This window comes from Clupea harengus, chromosome 15 (assembly GCF_900700415.2).
Source record: "Clupea harengus chromosome 15, Ch_v2.0.2, whole genome shotgun sequence".
Lineage (NCBI taxonomy): Eukaryota > Metazoa > Chordata > Actinopteri > Clupeiformes > Clupeidae > Clupea > Clupea harengus.
In genome coordinates, this window is record NC_045166.1 from 6,556,246 (window position 1) to 6,572,070 (window position 15,825).

Here is a 15,825-nt window from a genome sequence, read left to right on the forward strand (position 1 = left end):
AATATGTGGTATTTCTCAGCCAGTAAATATCTGAACCTTTTTGTGAAAGATGTAGCCTTCAACTTCAAGGGTAGGGTCAACAGCATCACAAATTCACTCCTCCTCCTCCTCCTCGTCCTCCTCCTCCACCTCCTCTCCCTTCTCTCTCTTTCCATCTGTTTCTGCGTGTCTCTAGAGCGCGGCAGGTCCTGGTTGTAGTTGCAGACTAAACGGATGGTGCAGAGGAAAGCCTTGGCCCACCGTTTCCACCGGGGCTAGCTGTGCCTAAGGGCCAAGGGCACTAAGGGCCGTTTCCCCTGGCAAACACAGAACCACAACAGCTCTAACAGCCCACCGGACCTCATCACAGCAGCTCAGAACACTCTAGTCAACTAATCAGCACATTCCGGCATATTCCTAATGAGCATAACGGCACTTGTACAGACCAATGCTGTTCAATTATTTACCAGACGCTTTTACGGAAAATGTATAAATGAGGCTTGAAAAAAAAGTCACAAGTGCACAGAAACTGGTGCAAAATGTGTGATTTTGTAGGTACACTAATGTACAAGCAAGTTAAGCTGTAGATAGTAAGGAGCCTGGGAAGGTGGGAGGCTCAAGACACCACAAACACACCACCTTGGCTGGTCAGCATATTTCCCATAAATCTGAAGAGACACTGAATGAGGTTTCCTGCAGTGAACCTCTCACACACACACACACACACACAAACAAACACACAAACACAAACACACAAACACAAACACACACACACACATTACATTAGTAAAGGGGCTGGCGAGTGTTTTAGAGCACAAACTGGTGGGCGGTGCATGCAGTATCAGTCTCCACATTTAAACACTGATGCCGCTTCAGTATACTCAGGAACAGAGGGTCTCTCTCAACAAGTGCACTGAACCAAGTACACCCTCAAACTATGTGTGTGTGTGTGTGTGTGTGAGTAAGTGTGTGTGTGTGTGTCTTGTGTGTCTTGTGTGTGTACATCGAAGAGTGAATGCCTGAATTCAGAGATACCATAATTGCCCAGGAAAAAGGAAAAAAAAGAAAATATGCCAAACCACTACACCCACCTTCAATTAAGGGCACTCTGGGGTCCTCTGGAGATGACTAATCAGACAGTGGAGGCAACTCTCCGGAAATCATATAAAAACAGATGGAGACCAAAACAATGGCAATGATAATGACCAAAAGGGAAAGCAATGATGAGTGTTCCTTCAACCTGTGCCGGAAACACGGATCATACGGCCTATGCTTGGCACTGCACCAGTCAGAAACATGCAGCATCATACGGCCTATGCTTGGCACTGCACCAGTCAGAAACATGCAGCATCATACGGCCTATGCTTGGCACTGCACCAGTTAGAAACATGCAGCATCATACGGCCTATGCTTGGCACTGCACCAGTCAGAAACATGCAGCATAATGCAGGTTAGAAACGCAGAGAGAGTGCACTGGTTTAAAGCAGCCAGTAAACAATACATATATAATGTACTATATATAGTATACTATACATATATATATCCTCGACCTTGAGGTTCACTCATAACTGGGATTACAAGAAAATTGGAACTGATCATCCTAAACAGGCTCATTTTAACAATCAGGAGTTTGTTTACCAAACATAATTTATCATATTTATTATATATCATTTATTTATTTATATACAAATATTTAAATGTATTTTACACATATTTTACACTTCGTTGCCTAGGGCTTCTCTTATGGAACATAGTTATAGTTAGTGATGTCCCCCCCGACACCTAAACTCAGTGAATTTTTGTTGCTGTATGGCAGTGTACCAAGTACACCCTCAAACTATGTGTGTGAGTGTGAGTGTGAGTGCGTGTGTGTGTGTGTACCTGCATTTATTTATTTCCTCTGTTCATGAGTTTAATTTGTTCACAAACAGAACTGTTTTATTACTTGGAGTATGCAGTGGAACAGATTTATTTATGTATTCATTAATTTATTAATTCATATATTAATCTATCCATTTATTCATGTTTGCTTTATATGTTATTTGCTTGATTTATGTGTTGGTCAATTGTGAAACATTTTGTGATACAGCGCTTTCCCTAACCTTTACCAGCAGAGGTCCCCATCAAGCTCTGATTTGACTATTTGAACATTTTTGACACAATTGTGTGGAAAGCTTCAATGTTTCATGAAGCTTCACGTTGTTGTCACTAGTTCTAATTAAGGAATTTAGCAGACACAGACAAAAACAATCAAAAAGAGAAAATGAAGTAATAAGCGTGACACAATTAAATTAATAAAACAAGATTAAGAATCAAATAACAAAACTAAGATTACATTTATAAATTACGTCTAACAAATGCACCAATTCGACAAATGCTGTTTAAAAAGGTGAGTTTTTGTTGAATGTGGCAAAGCTGTCACTGGAATGGACAGCACTAGATAGGTCATTCCACCACGAGGTACCACGGATTAAAAGAGGCTTGCTGCTGAGAGAAGGCAAAGACAACAGACACTCATCCGAGGAGCAAAGTGGTCGAGAGGGCTGAATCATCACATTTAAATAGTTCAGTGCCGATCCAGTGGCTGTCCTCTAGGCGAGAGTGAGTGATTTAAATTTACTTCTAGCAGCTACAGGGAGCCGGTGAAGGTGACTAGCAGAGGAGGTCCACGTGTCCTCTTTGGTTGATCAGAGACCCAAACACGCCGCCGCATTCTGAATCATCTGCAACAGTCTCACTACACATGCAGACAGGCCCTTTAAAAAGGCACTGCAGGAGTCTAGTCCTCATAGAGGTGATCACCGATGTAACAGTGGTGAGTCCACATCCCTAGTTGGCTTTCATAGAGGTCAGGGCCCTCCCCATGACAGGATATCGGCAAAGAAGCAAGATGGCTGCTCGCCAGCAGCAGGGAGGAAAAGTAAGAGTGTGGGAGTGAAGACTTGTTTTACCACAGGAGTACACAAAGCAACACCTCTCTCCTTGAACAAATGCCCTGGCATGAAAACAAAGGATATACACGCGCGCGCGCACACACACACACGCGCGCGTGCGCACGCACGCAGACACACACACGCGCGCGCACGCACGCACGCACACGCGCAGGCAGGCACACGGACACGGACACACACACACACACACACACACACACACACACACACACACACACACACACACACACACACACACACACACACACACACACACACACACACACACACACACACACACCTTGAATATAAACATTTCTGTTGAGCAGGCAGATTAGGGAAATGAGAGGTAAATCCAGCAGAGGCCTCCCTGGAGAAGCCAGTCCAATATGTGGTGATGAAAACAAATTTTCCAATTCAATGGGTTTTGGTCTCGTTAAATTAAATGAAACAATGCTTAAATTAATTATTTTCTCAATATGTTTGCTTAATAGTGTCCTTGGGGAGGGTAAAAAAAAAGAAAATAAATTTGCATTAGGTTAGGGACCATAACTTAACGCATTAAAATTAATAGATTTCTCGCATCTCATAGACATACATAGATATATATCTATGTATGTCTATGGTTTTCCTTACCCGCTGAGCCCAAGAGAGCATGATAGTCCGTCCCCCTCTGCACGGGTGCATCCTCATTCTGTTCTTCTTTCTCCGACGCTTCATAGCGGTCCCAGTTTGATTCAAGCTTCCTCTTGGTGAATATACTGGGACCCTCGTCCTCAAAGTCTGCCTTATCGTTGGAAACATCTTTGCCCTTTAATGTGAAAACATTCATGATACATGTCAGATGTGCGAACTGCACCAGTCAGAAACACAGTGAACAAAAATAAGTCTGTATAGTAAGGTGATTTGTACGTATTAAACCGTAAGGCATGTTTTGGATGCCAATCACATGCGCGTCCACTAACAACAAATGCCACAACAAATCCAACAACGTGGATCTGACAGGGTTGGTTAGCTCTACAAAAATGCATGAGGCTAACAAATGAAGCATACAACAATGTACGTGCAGACAGAGTTGTCAAATGGCTTTTATTTACGTGTGTCAACAACGTAACACAGAGCTATAACGTTATTATAAACTACTTGATGGCTAGCCTAGCAAACTTGGGCTAAGTTATGCCATCTCACCCGGCTAAAGTCCGCTGCAAGTGTGCCTCGTCCTCTTCCCCGATAATGATCCCTTTTGCTCCTTCCACGGGGGTGACTGCCTCGCCCTCGTCCTCCCCTGTGCTCACCCGAGAAACCAGAGTCACTTCCACCTCCACCACCTCTTCTGCCGCCGCTACCACGGCCCCAGTGCGGTCTTCCACCTCCCTCCATTTCTAACCGGTAGCGCTTTCCGGAAGGTTTACAGTGTTACACGCTGTCGACGAATTCTTGTTACATTGAATATAGTCCCTAAAGACAATGACAGTTCCTCTCTTATGCATGTTTATGTTCTCGTGAACTTGAATGAGTTTGGTTTTAATGAAACAAAATAAAATAATGACTATTATCTTTGCACCACAATGGCAATTGAGTTTGTGATTTATTAAAATGAATGAATGAATAATTAATTACTCATTCTCTTTTCCTTTCATTTCAGAAAACCTACTAATTGATAAGGATGAAGCTAAAAGAAGATTCTTCAATTGACTCATGCCCTACGTAGACAAATTTTCTAGAATCATGGATCTGGATGACTTGCAAAACACCACCCTTCACGGGAACATGTCAGCGGCCCAGACTGTTTCACCCAGTCTATGGGAGGTCATCGCCATTGCGACTGTATCAGCAGTTGTGAGCCTCGTGACAATTGTGGGAAACATTCTTGTGTTGCTCTCCTTTAAGGTTAACAGCCAGCTGAAGACAGTGAACAATTATTATCTTCTGAGCTTGGCCTTTGCAGACCTCATCATTGGAGTATTCTCAATGAACCTGTACACTTCGTATATTTTAATGGGTTACTGGTCCTTGGGAAATTTAGCGTGTGACCTCTGGTTAGCTCTGGACTATGTGGCCAGCAATGCATCGGTAATGAATCTGCTGGTCATCAGCTTTGACAGGTATTTCTCCATCACAAGGCCGCTGACTTACAGGGCAAAGAGGACCCCAAAACGGGCTGGCATCATGATTGGCATGGCATGGCTGGTGTCGTTCATCTTGTGGGCTCCGCCAATTCTGTGTTGGCAATACTTTGCAGGCAAGCGAACAGTTCTACCAGACCAGTGCCAGATCCAGTTCTTCTCTGAACCAGTGATCACATTTGGAACAGCTATAGCAGCTTTCTACATCCCAGTGTCAGTCATGACTATCCTGTATTGCAGAATATACAAGGAGACAGAGAAACGCACCAAGGACCTGGCAGAGCTTCAAGGCCTCACATCCACAGGCAACCCTGACATTTCCATACCCCGGCGAACCATGATAAAGTCCTGCTTCGGCTTTAATAATGACAGAGAAAGGACCCAGGCGTCGTGGTCGTCGTCAAACCAGAGCAACATCACGATGACCACCACGGTGCGATCCAGCGACACATGGGCCAGAAATGACCAGGTCACGTCCTTCAACAGCTACACGTCATCCGAGGACGAGGAGAGGCCCGTCTCTGCGACAGCCTCGCAGGAGTCTTGCAAGAGCCATGTGCCAGGGCAAAACGAGAACGGGCAGCTAGAGGGTTACGATGAAGACTGCTACTTCAGCCCGTCTCCGAGGCGCAGCTCACAGAAAGGCAGCAAGAAAGGCATCTCCTACAAGTTCAAGCCACTCCCTAAAGAGGTGGGCCCTCAGCCGAGCGGAACAACCGACAATCAAACACCCATGCTTCCATGCCCGTCCTCCGACCCGCTGGAACTCTCCTCCTCTCCCTCCGCCACTGCCACCAGACCCATGGACCCCGTCCTCAAGTGCCAGATAACCAAAAGGAAGAGAATGGTCCTAATCAAGGAGAAGAAGGCGGCCCAGACTCTTAGTGCCATCCTTTTGGCGTTCATCCTCACCTGGACCCCCTACAACATCATGGTACTCATCTCCACCTTTTGCCCTGATTGTATCCCCGTTTCTCTCTGGCATTTGGGGTACTGGCTCTGCTACGTCAACAGCACAATCAACCCCATGTGCTACGCCCTGTGTAATAAGACCTTTCAGAAGACATTCAAAATGTTGCTCCTGTGTGAATGGAGGAAGAACAGAGGGGAAGAGAAATTGTATTGGTGTGGCCAAAACCCTGCCTTGAACACTAAACTGCCATAATGGTGTTGAACTACACATTGTGTCTGAAAGGTTGATCTGACTCAATATGAAGTGTATGAGGTGTACCTGTGTATTTTGAGCATGCTGTGTTAACTATAAATTGCTCATCCCGCACAAGTGAACCTCCCAAATGTAGAGAAGCCATTGTCTGGTTACAGTGACATTTCCAAAGTTTGCTGAGAGCTTATAAGCTTGTAATTAAGACACTGTCATGAGATTTATCCATTTGTAGCACAAAACACGGAATATATTTGTCTGAAAATCTTTGATGATGCCTGTACATATAGCTTGGCACTTACTATTATACCGTATTTGTACGTGTTTGTTTTCACACCGGTAGAAGGTCAGGTTTTACATTTATGTTGCCCATTTGAAAATGTGTTTGTTGTTTTTTTTTTGTATTTAAGGGCTATGTGATATGTTAACACCATAAAAAACTGTTCCATGGATTCAAATTCTAATCAAGACCTTGGAATTATCAAATTGTATCTGACCTTTTGCCATTAATGAGTTATTATTATTATTAGTATTATTAATGTGTAATTTGTACGGCACTGAATGTCAGTTAAAGAACTTTCACCAAAATACTGTTAGGCAAAGGTGTCAGATTTAAATGGTTCTGGGCATTAAGTCAGTAAAAATTCACAGAAGTCAAATGTAATAATACAATTCCAAGCTCTTGAAAATTGCAAAGAGTGCTGTCAGAATATTTGTATCAGTTGACAGTTCAACACCACATGATTGCTGTTACCTTCTTTTTTTCCTCTCACACAACTGTAGTGGTTTGACATAGGTGTTTTAAATATGGTCATGTGTTTCTAGCTTATTATGTATTACGTTCAGAAGCTTACATTTGTCACCCTTCAAGAGTACCATACTGAGACAATACTGAGAGATATTTCCAGAAGATTCCACAGATATCTATATCCAATATCAAGTTGTACTGAAGATGGGCTTTGAATTAGGTGGGTTCAAGCCTTACATGAAGAGCAGTTTGTTTCTTTTGGGTAGGTTGAAAAGGCTGTTTTTGAAGAAAATAAATCTGACCTCAGCTTCTCACAAATCTTTTAACAAACGTTGCCCTGTACATACATCCAAATCCCTCTGCACTGTATTGTGAAAGTCTGTGCTAGTAGTTCATATTCGACCTAAGCAGTGAATACACACTTGTGAAAAAAATAGCATTTAATTTGCCTTTCGTTCACATCTTTTAATTGACCTACCTGTAAAACATTTTGAGTGTTCATAAATATATTAAACTGGAGCACTGCTTACAGAAACTACCAACAGCCAATGACTATTAATCATGTTTAAGTTTACAACTGTCCCAGTAATTGAGTCCTTCTTCATTTTGGTTGTCTTTACATCATCAGATCCCAAATCAATTTATCCGTAACCTGATTTTTTTCAACCCACAAGACATTCATTATTTTAACAGTGAATTGACCTGATTTCTGAAAACAATGGCCTGCAAGGGCTTGTCTGAATGTGCACACCCACATGGGCATTGTAAGTTGCTTCAATTAGTTTGGAGCAGTGAAGACATCCGTTTCTGATCAAATCAAAGTGTAGCCACAATGTCCTGTCTTCAAGATCTGGATTATTGTGAGTTTTAATAATATATTTTAAATCAAGAATTATTTGTAATAATTATTTTAATAACATACAGAGATGAAAAAGGCACAAATATGTGTTGACTCATATATTGAACCTATTCCATCGCAGAAAGGTTCAATCAAGCTGTATTCGATGTTCTCTGCAGCCAAGATGTAATGAGAAATTAAAACAAACGAGACATTAGTCTGGGTAGACCATCACAATTGATCATAACTTTATTTAAATAAGTCTCATATAGCTAAAATGTATCATTTTCATTCACAGTTATGTTTGCTAGGTCAACAGAAATCTCATAATGAATATTCAGGCAAATAGCATTTCTTCAAGTAGAAATAGAGATGGGTGTGGGGGTGGGGGGGGTTCGAATCCACTTTGATTTCACTTTAGTGCACAATCCAAAAAGTGTAGGTACCAGGATAAAAATAAAGAAAAAAATTATAACTCCACACATTCAGATACCTTGCACAACTCCACTGCATCTTACTGCACTACAGCTGAATCACAATGGAACCGATCCCCAGTACATTGGAGGAGTTGAACCCGTTAATAGGAAATGGAATCTCAAGTGCAGCAGCAAAACAAGAGTCTATTTGAGTTACAGACATTAGTAGGTCGCTATTTTCCTGATTCAGAGGATCATGAGGTGTGATGACAGGTGCAATTGGTGCAAAATACAGCCAATTACAAATAAAAAGCTAAAAAAAAAAAAGACAGCTTGAAAAAATAACCCAACACAGGTGTGCGCAAATAAGACTACACAAAACAATTTCAAACTCTCCATGGCCACGCCCATGCTCGTCTCTGCATCAGTAGGACGACAACGTTTTTTTTTTTGTGCGTGTGGGATGAAAAATAAAAAAAACATATTTACAAAGGAAGAGAAGACATGAGGAGAAAAGTGAAGCTGCAGAACTGACCATTCAGCACAGTGCCCTAAGACCACTCCAACGAGACCCCAGCACTACCTCCGCTTGACGGCCGCGGGGCGGGTGGCTTTGCTGCCTCCGCCCGGCTTGGTGGAGCCCTTGGAGAACAGTTTGGTCATGAACTCAGAGACGTCGGGCAGCTCCGGGTTGGGGTTCAGCATGTTCATGGACTGCTCCATCTCCTGTGAACAGAACAGCCACCGTGGACAGATAAGTAGGGTCAACTAAACCACATAACATGGCTGACACGACATCACATGGTACAGTGTGTTCCTAGAGGCATTCATCAAAGCAATTCATATTGGGAAAATTGTACACAGCATGATACTTTTATCTTAAATATACCTGACTCTTATTCGTCCTCTATATATTAACCACACATACGATCTGGTCCTTGAGCTAACTGACACAGACACCAGCTAGCTATCTAGGAAATAATGCAAGGCACTATCCAATACAAGCCTGTGTGCTTTGAATATGTGAGCATGCACATATTAAATACATTTCTATGTGTGCAGACATGGGGTTTGCAAATAAATTCTTACCTTTCTCATCTCTGGGTCATTGGTATTGACCACTTTGGGAAGCAGGACGATGATCAATAACGGAAGGACCATCATCATCACCTGCACAAGCAGAGTAAAAATCAGGTGACAAACAAGGTACAGGCCACTGGACACCTAGTTATGTTTAACAATAAAGTCAACGTCCTGCATTATGCTTACACGTCAGTGTAATCTCACTGTTGGAGAAACTTAGTGTTGATGTAGTCAAAGACCTGGAGAATAGAAAAGACCTTACCATAGGGTTCATGAGGAAATCTGACCAGCCCCATGTCTCCCTCTTCATGAAGTAGGTCTGTGGACCAGGAGATCTCACCTGGAGTGGATAAGGCTGTCGGATGACCTCCGAAGTCTTAATGTAATTCACCTGACGTGCCCTGTGACCCACAAGTAGACCTCGGTAAGGACCGTGTTTATGATACGACATGGTTCCGTTTTTAGTAAGACATTTTCTAGTCTTACCTGATTTTCCCTTTGGAAGTTATGTCCACTCTTACAGGCTCGAATTTAAAATCAGGCGACACCACCTCCAAAACGTATGAGCCAGATGGAACATCATTTACAACAAAGCTTCCATCCGTCCTGGATGAAGAAAAACATAGGCCACTGTAAGCGTCTTAAAGTTATTTGGAGAGTGTTTAATACAGTTTCTGGCAAACCAGCATCGTATTAGAACTGATGGCAGTTATTTTTGGCTAGATCAGTTAACAAAAGAGGGTACTCTGTGAAAAAGATATCAACTCAATGTCAATTTACTGCTTCCGGAGCGAGGAAAAACATTAGCTATGGCCAACTGAAAAAAGGTTCTTATCTAGCTAGTTGATAGCTCGCTAATGTCCATCATCTAAATGAGAGGCTCGGCTACATCCACGTGTTAAATGTAAGCGTAGTTTAAGTCATGTAAGTTAGTTTAGCTAAAATAATGACGGTCATGAGGCCGAAGATAAGAGATGCCAGCTGACATGCTACATAATTGGCTAATGTGCAACCTAGCTAGTTTGCTATCGCTAGCTAGCTTAACAAGCTAACCTCACCTTGTTGAAAACGTATACTCTAGAGGATGTAGGATGTTGAGTGACATTTCAGCACATACCTCAGAAAGCCTACATACTCCTCTCCTTCAACCATAATACGTGATGCGGACACCCATTCTTGCGACTTTACGCCTGGAACAACTGCACGACCCTCAATCTTGAATCGGTCTCCATTTGCTTGTGAAGATACAGCTGAAGGCCCAGCGTCTGAATCACTAAAACAGCACGACAAAGCAACCAAAGCGTGCAAGGCCAGACATAGCTGGAATATTATGTGTTGTGGAAACATCTTGTGCTACCAGTTAACTTCAAAATAAGTACTATGTTCCGAAATGATTTAACTCAAAACGCAGCTTGACACTACAGTCGTAGTTCTCGCTACCAGTTGGACGACGTAATCCTTACAACAGGAAGTACGAGTCACGTGACTTTAGAGTACACGGCAAAGCTTTATTTACAACACACGAACATCATTTTCAAATATCAACACCGCTCTAACAACAAAAAGTGAAAGTTTTTATAAGACACGGGTTAGCCCCTTTTTCTGCAGCTGCAACGTGAAAGGCTATTTGATCTTCATATTCGCCGAAGTGAATTGTAGGATTTTGCTCTATTCCCCTTTCCTCATAATTCAGAGGACTCTCCCTTCCTTGTGTAGCGTCCCTGGATGCGTTGATGCAACATTACAAGCACAAAGGTGTCCATCCATCTCTACTTTTAAATGCATGGGGGTTTTTACTTTAAAGATGCTGTTTTTACATCACATTGTTTAGAACATTTCCCGATAACGCTGGTGTGTAAAACAACGTTTAGCTGCAAAACCATACATACAATGACCAGATATCAAGCCAGATGTTGAACATTTATTTAAAAGGTTGATTAAAAGAAAACAACATTATGTGCATTTTACACATACAACTCATTCATGAACAGGCAAACATTGAGACCTATAATAACTTAAGACTGCTGCAGTTCAAGTTCTTGATTGAAGACATCAGAGATAAACAAGGGGGGCATTAAATACATCATCCGACTACGCAGATGATCACCATCACAGCACGACTGCAGTGGTGAGAGAGAGGTTGGCACTTAATTGAGTCGCCTGCTTTCAGACAGCCTCATGGGGTTGAATGTGACACCTCCCCACCTTATCACAACGATCCACTTCAATGTGAAGCAGCCATTCCTGGCTCACAAGAAGGCTTCTTGCCTTCGTCAAATGTCTCCAGTTTCTCTACTGTCAGGGAAGTGTCTGAATTGGACAGTTCATCAATCCCCTGATCTCATAGGTTAGTGCTCTGGGAACTTGGTACAACAGTTCATTCATCCTGTCCTTTTTGATTTGCCAAAAAGCAGCTTTAAACTGCAACAAGTGTTTGTAGTGGTCGCGTCCTCAGTGTGCTACATGGATGCCTCAGCGCAGTTGTGATAAGTGACTGTCAATGACCTAAAAACCAGTGGAAAAGAAGGAAGACACAAAATGGTGAGAAATTGTCCTGTTTTGCATACAGACCAGACAGACCAATATTAATATGTAAATATATTAAGAAAACAAGTGGTTAAGAATACATTTTACCTTCGCTATTTCACCCGTAGTTCCTGGAACTAAAATTAACCGACTTCCCTCCACCCATAACTCCTGTAGCTGCTGTTTCATGACCTGAATGTTGCTGTGACGCACATAACTTAAGATTAGATAAACTTTGACAGATAAACAAACAATTAAATAAAAACGCAGGGTCAAACTGTACGTACCCGTCACACAGACAGCCTTGCTGTAGGCCTCTGCCATTAGCAGAGATATCCGGCCACCATCTCTTAATGAGGGAATTGACCCAGTGTAAAGCCACAATCAAGTGTCTGGACAGAAAAGAAAGATTAAATTGAGGCAACTGAGCCATTTACCATTATAATCATCAAAGAAGGAGGATGATGAGTGACTTACTCCTCGTATTTGCTGGAAAGAACGGTCTTCACTTGCGGTAAAAGGTCAACACAACAGCCAATAGATATGCAGGACTGCTCCTCTTCAAGGCTAAATGAAAAGTATATATCAGGAACTCAACATATGAAGAGACTTTCGCAAACACAGATTTAGCAGAGATTTTACAAACAGATTCACCAAGAGGTACCTTTTTGCAAGAACAGGAAGGCAGTCCACCAGCACACCCATATCTTGTATTCTGCAAAGAGAAAAAGGGAGTAAGGAACCAGTTTCCGAAAGCTACATTTTAATTAGCCTCAAAAACAACCTGAACCCTTACCTCACTAGGTAAGCCACTAATTCACTTGCGCTTTTCCGCCAAAGAGTTAAAGCAACGTTTAGTTTAAGATTCCTTCCAAAGAGAGCATGTGTCATCGCATCATGGTCCTTGGAAACCTGAACAAGAACACGACAGGATTCAACATTATTAGAAGAAAGGTATTACGTAACCAACATGTGAGACCAAGCTGTTCATGACTGGGGTTCTGACAGCACATAGAAGCAGTGTTAATTGCTCCTCCTAGAAAATTATTTTTTTCTCCGAGTTAACGTACATGGTGCATAATATATTCAGTAGAATAGGGTAATCTGGCAGATTTAATATTCCATGTGTCTATAATTCCAACCCTATACTTCTACTACTGTTGTCCTTTAACCATTAAGATGTAGGCTTGTCAAATCGCTAACATTAACTTTTGACACCTCTGGCTTTCAAAGCTTATGCTCACAAACACCAATATGACATACAATGTATAGGCTACAGCAAGTAATACAGGAATCCAAATGAACAAACCTCAGTGAAGAAGTCACTGTACTTGGTGCCGGCCCCTGCCATCTTAGAGGCCTCTGCGGAGTTGACGGGGAACCCGCAGTTGTCGTTGTAGTGGATGGCCTGCACATCGCCGGCGCAGGTCAGCTCGTTCTCCTTGTTGGCCATGTCACAGGGCCAGCCTGCGCTTGGCGCCCTCCGGCAAGGCCCGGAGCCCGCTACTGAGAGTCGTGACCTCCGCTTGCACACCACCACTCGCTTCACTTTGTTTGACTTGTACACGCAACGACCAACTGGAAACCTTGGAAAGGGACGAGTCAAGTGAATAAAGCATAAGCACAGGATTGCTGACTCGGGCAGGCAAGCAGCCAATGGACAATAAAACACAACTAACATACAGAAGGCCTGTAAATGACAAACGGTTTAAGTGATGTGATGGGTAGTCTGAACAGGTTGGAGATGTTGAAAATGTGATGCCCTTTCCACAAAAACACTTCCCAGTCATATTATGCTGCGCTGGTCTAGATGAAGAATGCCCGTTTTCATTTACGAAAAGGTCAACCCATCTGACCACCCATGCAATGCAGCGCAGCCTGACATACCCAGAGTGAGAACAGACTTTTTAGTCTGCAAGGGAGAGAGATGGAGGGGGTTGGAGAACTGTGATGGCACTGTGACAAGTGGTTTCTATTATTGTGTCCACATTGGTGTGGACATGAACACAAACAACTCACCTGTCTTTATCTATTTCTTCCTTATTTAAATAATCCACCTAAAAAGAGAGGACAGGCAATAAAAGTAGTCCTCAAGTAAGTTTGACTGCTGTCAGCCATCACTGGCAAATATGCAAATCCACACGTAAATTCATTGTCACATTTCTGTACTCTTCAAAGGCATGCCCTCTATTGTTTGTCTCTGGATTGTACTCACCTCCCTCATGTTCTTCTTGGCTCCAGAGTGAACCTGGTGCATGAGACGGTCGTGAGGAACGGCCTGCTTGAGCCTGTGGAATTCTGTGTCATTGCCTTCATGTCCAGCGGCCATAATAATTCAGCACTGAAACAGACACAAGCGTTCAGCATGCATGAGAAGCACTCAATGAACCTACTCTAGTCACCCACACTTGCATATAAATATCCGAAACAATGCTCCTGCAGTTCAGTTACTGGAGATGTATTCCTCGACAACAGCTCATTTGGTTACACGCACGTTCTTGTGCACGCAACTCATTTGCAAAGCTCCAATGCAGCACATCAAAGCATCCTATTTTCCTGGTTAGATTGAGAGATCTCATTAAACTTGTAGCAATACTACATGAATGCGGTGCATCAGCTAAGGCTGTCAGCTAATGCCGCATAGCCTCCGAAGTGAGCTAACTTAATCCAAAACTTTAACATCCATTCGTTAATGAGGAAAAGGGCTTTTGGCATGACAGGATGCCGAAGAGTTACGAGGAAGTATATTAGCCGTCAAGACTCGACATTTTAAAGGAAAGCACGTGGCCTAAATTAGTAAATTAACCGCACAGTTCCATAATTACACTACATTTCCACAGATGAAGTTAGCTATGAAATAGCTAACAATGTCAGGCTAGCTAACACCAAAGACAGCTGGCGAATTTGTTAGCTAGCTAAACGACAGGTCACAAATCTATTAAGTGCTTGACACATGCAAATTTCAATTGTACTTAGACCGCGAATGATTCGTCAAAATACTACAAGGTAGATTTACACTTACCTTTTCGCTACCCAACATAATAAAATAGCCTCCTGAACAGCTAATTTAGATGTTTAGATTAGCTGTCTGGCACCGATAGTCAACAGGCCCTTCGGACATCTAGCTGGGAACACTATAGGAAGCTCCAGTCTCGTCTACAGTTGAACTAACAAATGCCAGCCTTCGCTGGTAAGCTAGTTGGCAAACTAACTTTAGTGGACATGTGTTGGAAGGACAAATAAATAGCGGATCGAGGTAAGGATAACAAATAAAGCTGATTGACACAAGGAAGGGCACAACACTCTCTAACGCTCGGTAGAGTGTTGTAACTATATAAACGAAACTAGCTAATTGGTGCTAGGTTAGCTAGCTACCAAGGCTTGCTATTTCAACGAGACATATGCTTGCTCATTTCACGATACATGTTAATCTGCTCACCGTCATATTTGGGAAGTTTCTGCCGTTTCCGAAATCAACATTGTTCCGTGCAATGGTTGTTCCACGTTGTGGTAGCAAAGTAAAAAAAAAAAGCAAGCAGCAGAAAGTTAACGTTAAATACAAAAAATCTCAAAACACATTGGGCGACTGGGCGAAGCTTGGTGCATTCAAATAAATACAGACTGGCTGTGTTGGGATTGTGGGATTGATTGTATTTGTCTCTTTAATGACATCTAGTGGTCAAAACGCCCAGTTGGCGCACATGACAGCAATATTTTGTCTGACAGCGCCATCTGGAGTCAAGTATTGAGAATTTTATTTTTCTCTGCATTAGGTGGGCCTGACTTGTGGCGAAGCCATATGACAGATGAGCCTTGTTCGTTTGGCGATGGTAGACAATAGAACCATAAACAGGAGTGATATTTCTCGGAGAGGATGGTCACTCAGTGGTGCACAGTTGCTTGCCTGACACGTGCACACATCATTTCGTTGTCTTAAGTCACATGACGTTGGTGCAGTGTAGTTATGCAAATACATTTGACAAACGGATATTTACAAAAGAAACAATGGCACTTTTC

The 15,825-nt window shown here is 42.6% G+C and overlaps 4 protein-coding genes across 5 annotated transcripts in view; 1 reads left to right on the top strand and 3 right to left on the bottom strand.

Annotated features, from left to right (window-relative positions):
- The window catches only part of aven (apoptosis, caspase activation inhibitor), a 25,646-nt gene extending 21,287 nt beyond the window's left edge, over positions 1–4,359 (bottom strand). Inside the window, exons 1-2 of the mRNA XM_012826584.3 lie at positions 4,098–4,359; positions 3,546–3,720 (exon numbers count right to left, since the gene is read on the bottom strand). Coding sequence (XP_012682038.1) covers positions 3,546–3,720; positions 4,098–4,289 — 367 coding nt within the window. The 5' untranslated portion in view covers positions 4,290–4,359. The remainder of the gene's footprint in view (positions 1–3,545; positions 3,721–4,097) is intronic.
- The window catches only part of chrm5b (cholinergic receptor, muscarinic 5b), a 10,863-nt gene extending 3,380 nt beyond the window's left edge, over positions 1–7,483 (top strand). Inside the window, exon 2 of the mRNA XM_012826583.3 lies at positions 4,555–7,483. Coding sequence (XP_012682037.2) covers positions 4,608–6,200 — 1,593 coding nt within the window. The 5' untranslated portion in view covers positions 4,555–4,607 and the 3' untranslated portion in view covers positions 6,201–7,483. The remainder of the gene's footprint in view (positions 1–4,554) is intronic.
- Positions 7,484–8,001: 518 nt separating this feature from the next.
- On the bottom strand, positions 8,002–10,759 carry emc7b (ER membrane protein complex subunit 7b). The gene is made up of 5 exons (XM_012826647.3): positions 10,400–10,759; positions 9,769–9,888; positions 9,545–9,683; positions 9,289–9,369; positions 8,002–8,925 (listed from the first exon to the last, which is right to left on the bottom strand). Exons 1-5 carry the CDS (start codon positions 10,627–10,629, stop codon positions 8,779–8,781), a joined length of 717 nt encoding a protein of 238 aa, XP_012682101.1. The 5' UTR covers positions 10,630–10,759; the 3' UTR covers positions 8,002–8,778.
- A 429-nt stretch (positions 10,760–11,188) lies between these two features.
- On the bottom strand, positions 11,189–15,432 carry katnbl1 (katanin p80 subunit B-like 1). Of its 2 annotated transcripts, none has more exons than XM_012826646.2 (10): positions 15,248–15,432; positions 14,024–14,149; positions 13,828–13,865; positions 13,118–13,394; positions 12,605–12,720; positions 12,473–12,523; positions 12,286–12,375; positions 12,096–12,200; positions 11,917–12,010; positions 11,189–11,787 (listed from the first exon to the last, which is right to left on the bottom strand). In XM_012826646.2, exons 2-10 carry the CDS (start codon positions 14,135–14,137, stop codon positions 11,755–11,757), a joined length of 918 nt encoding a protein of 305 aa, XP_012682100.1. In that variant the 5' UTR covers positions 14,138–14,149; positions 15,248–15,432; the 3' UTR covers positions 11,189–11,754. The 2 variants fall into 2 exon arrangements, with proteins under 2 accessions (XP_012682100.1, XP_031437389.1); XM_031581529.2 differs by lacking the exon at positions 15,248–15,432 and adding an exon at positions 14,831–15,073.
- Between the last annotated feature and the right edge of the window lie 393 nt (positions 15,433–15,825).

Coding starts and splice junctions, on each gene's coding strand:
- emc7b (XM_012826647.3), bottom strand. CDS start 10,629: ATGTTTCCACAACACATAATATTCCAGCTATGTCTGGCCTTGCACGCT. Junction 9,889..10,399: donor GAGTATGTAGGCTTTCTGAG/GTATGTGCTGAA, acceptor TTCTTCATCCAG/GACGGATGGAAGCTTTGTTG. Junction 8,926..9,288: donor ATGACCCAGAGATGAGAAAG/GTAAGAATTTAT, acceptor TTCTGTTCACAG/GAGATGGAGCAGTCCATGAA.
- katnbl1 (XM_012826646.2), bottom strand. CDS start 14,137: ATGGCCGCTGGACATGAAGGCAATGACACAGAATTCCACAGGCTCAAG. Junction 12,721..13,117: donor ACAGTGACTTCTTCACTGAG/GTTTGTTCATTT, acceptor GTTCTTGTTCAG/GTTTCCAAGGACCATGATGC. Junction 12,201..12,285: donor CTTTCCAGCAAATACGAGGA/GTAAGTCACTCA, acceptor TTTTCTGTCCAG/ACACTTGATTGTGGCTTTAC.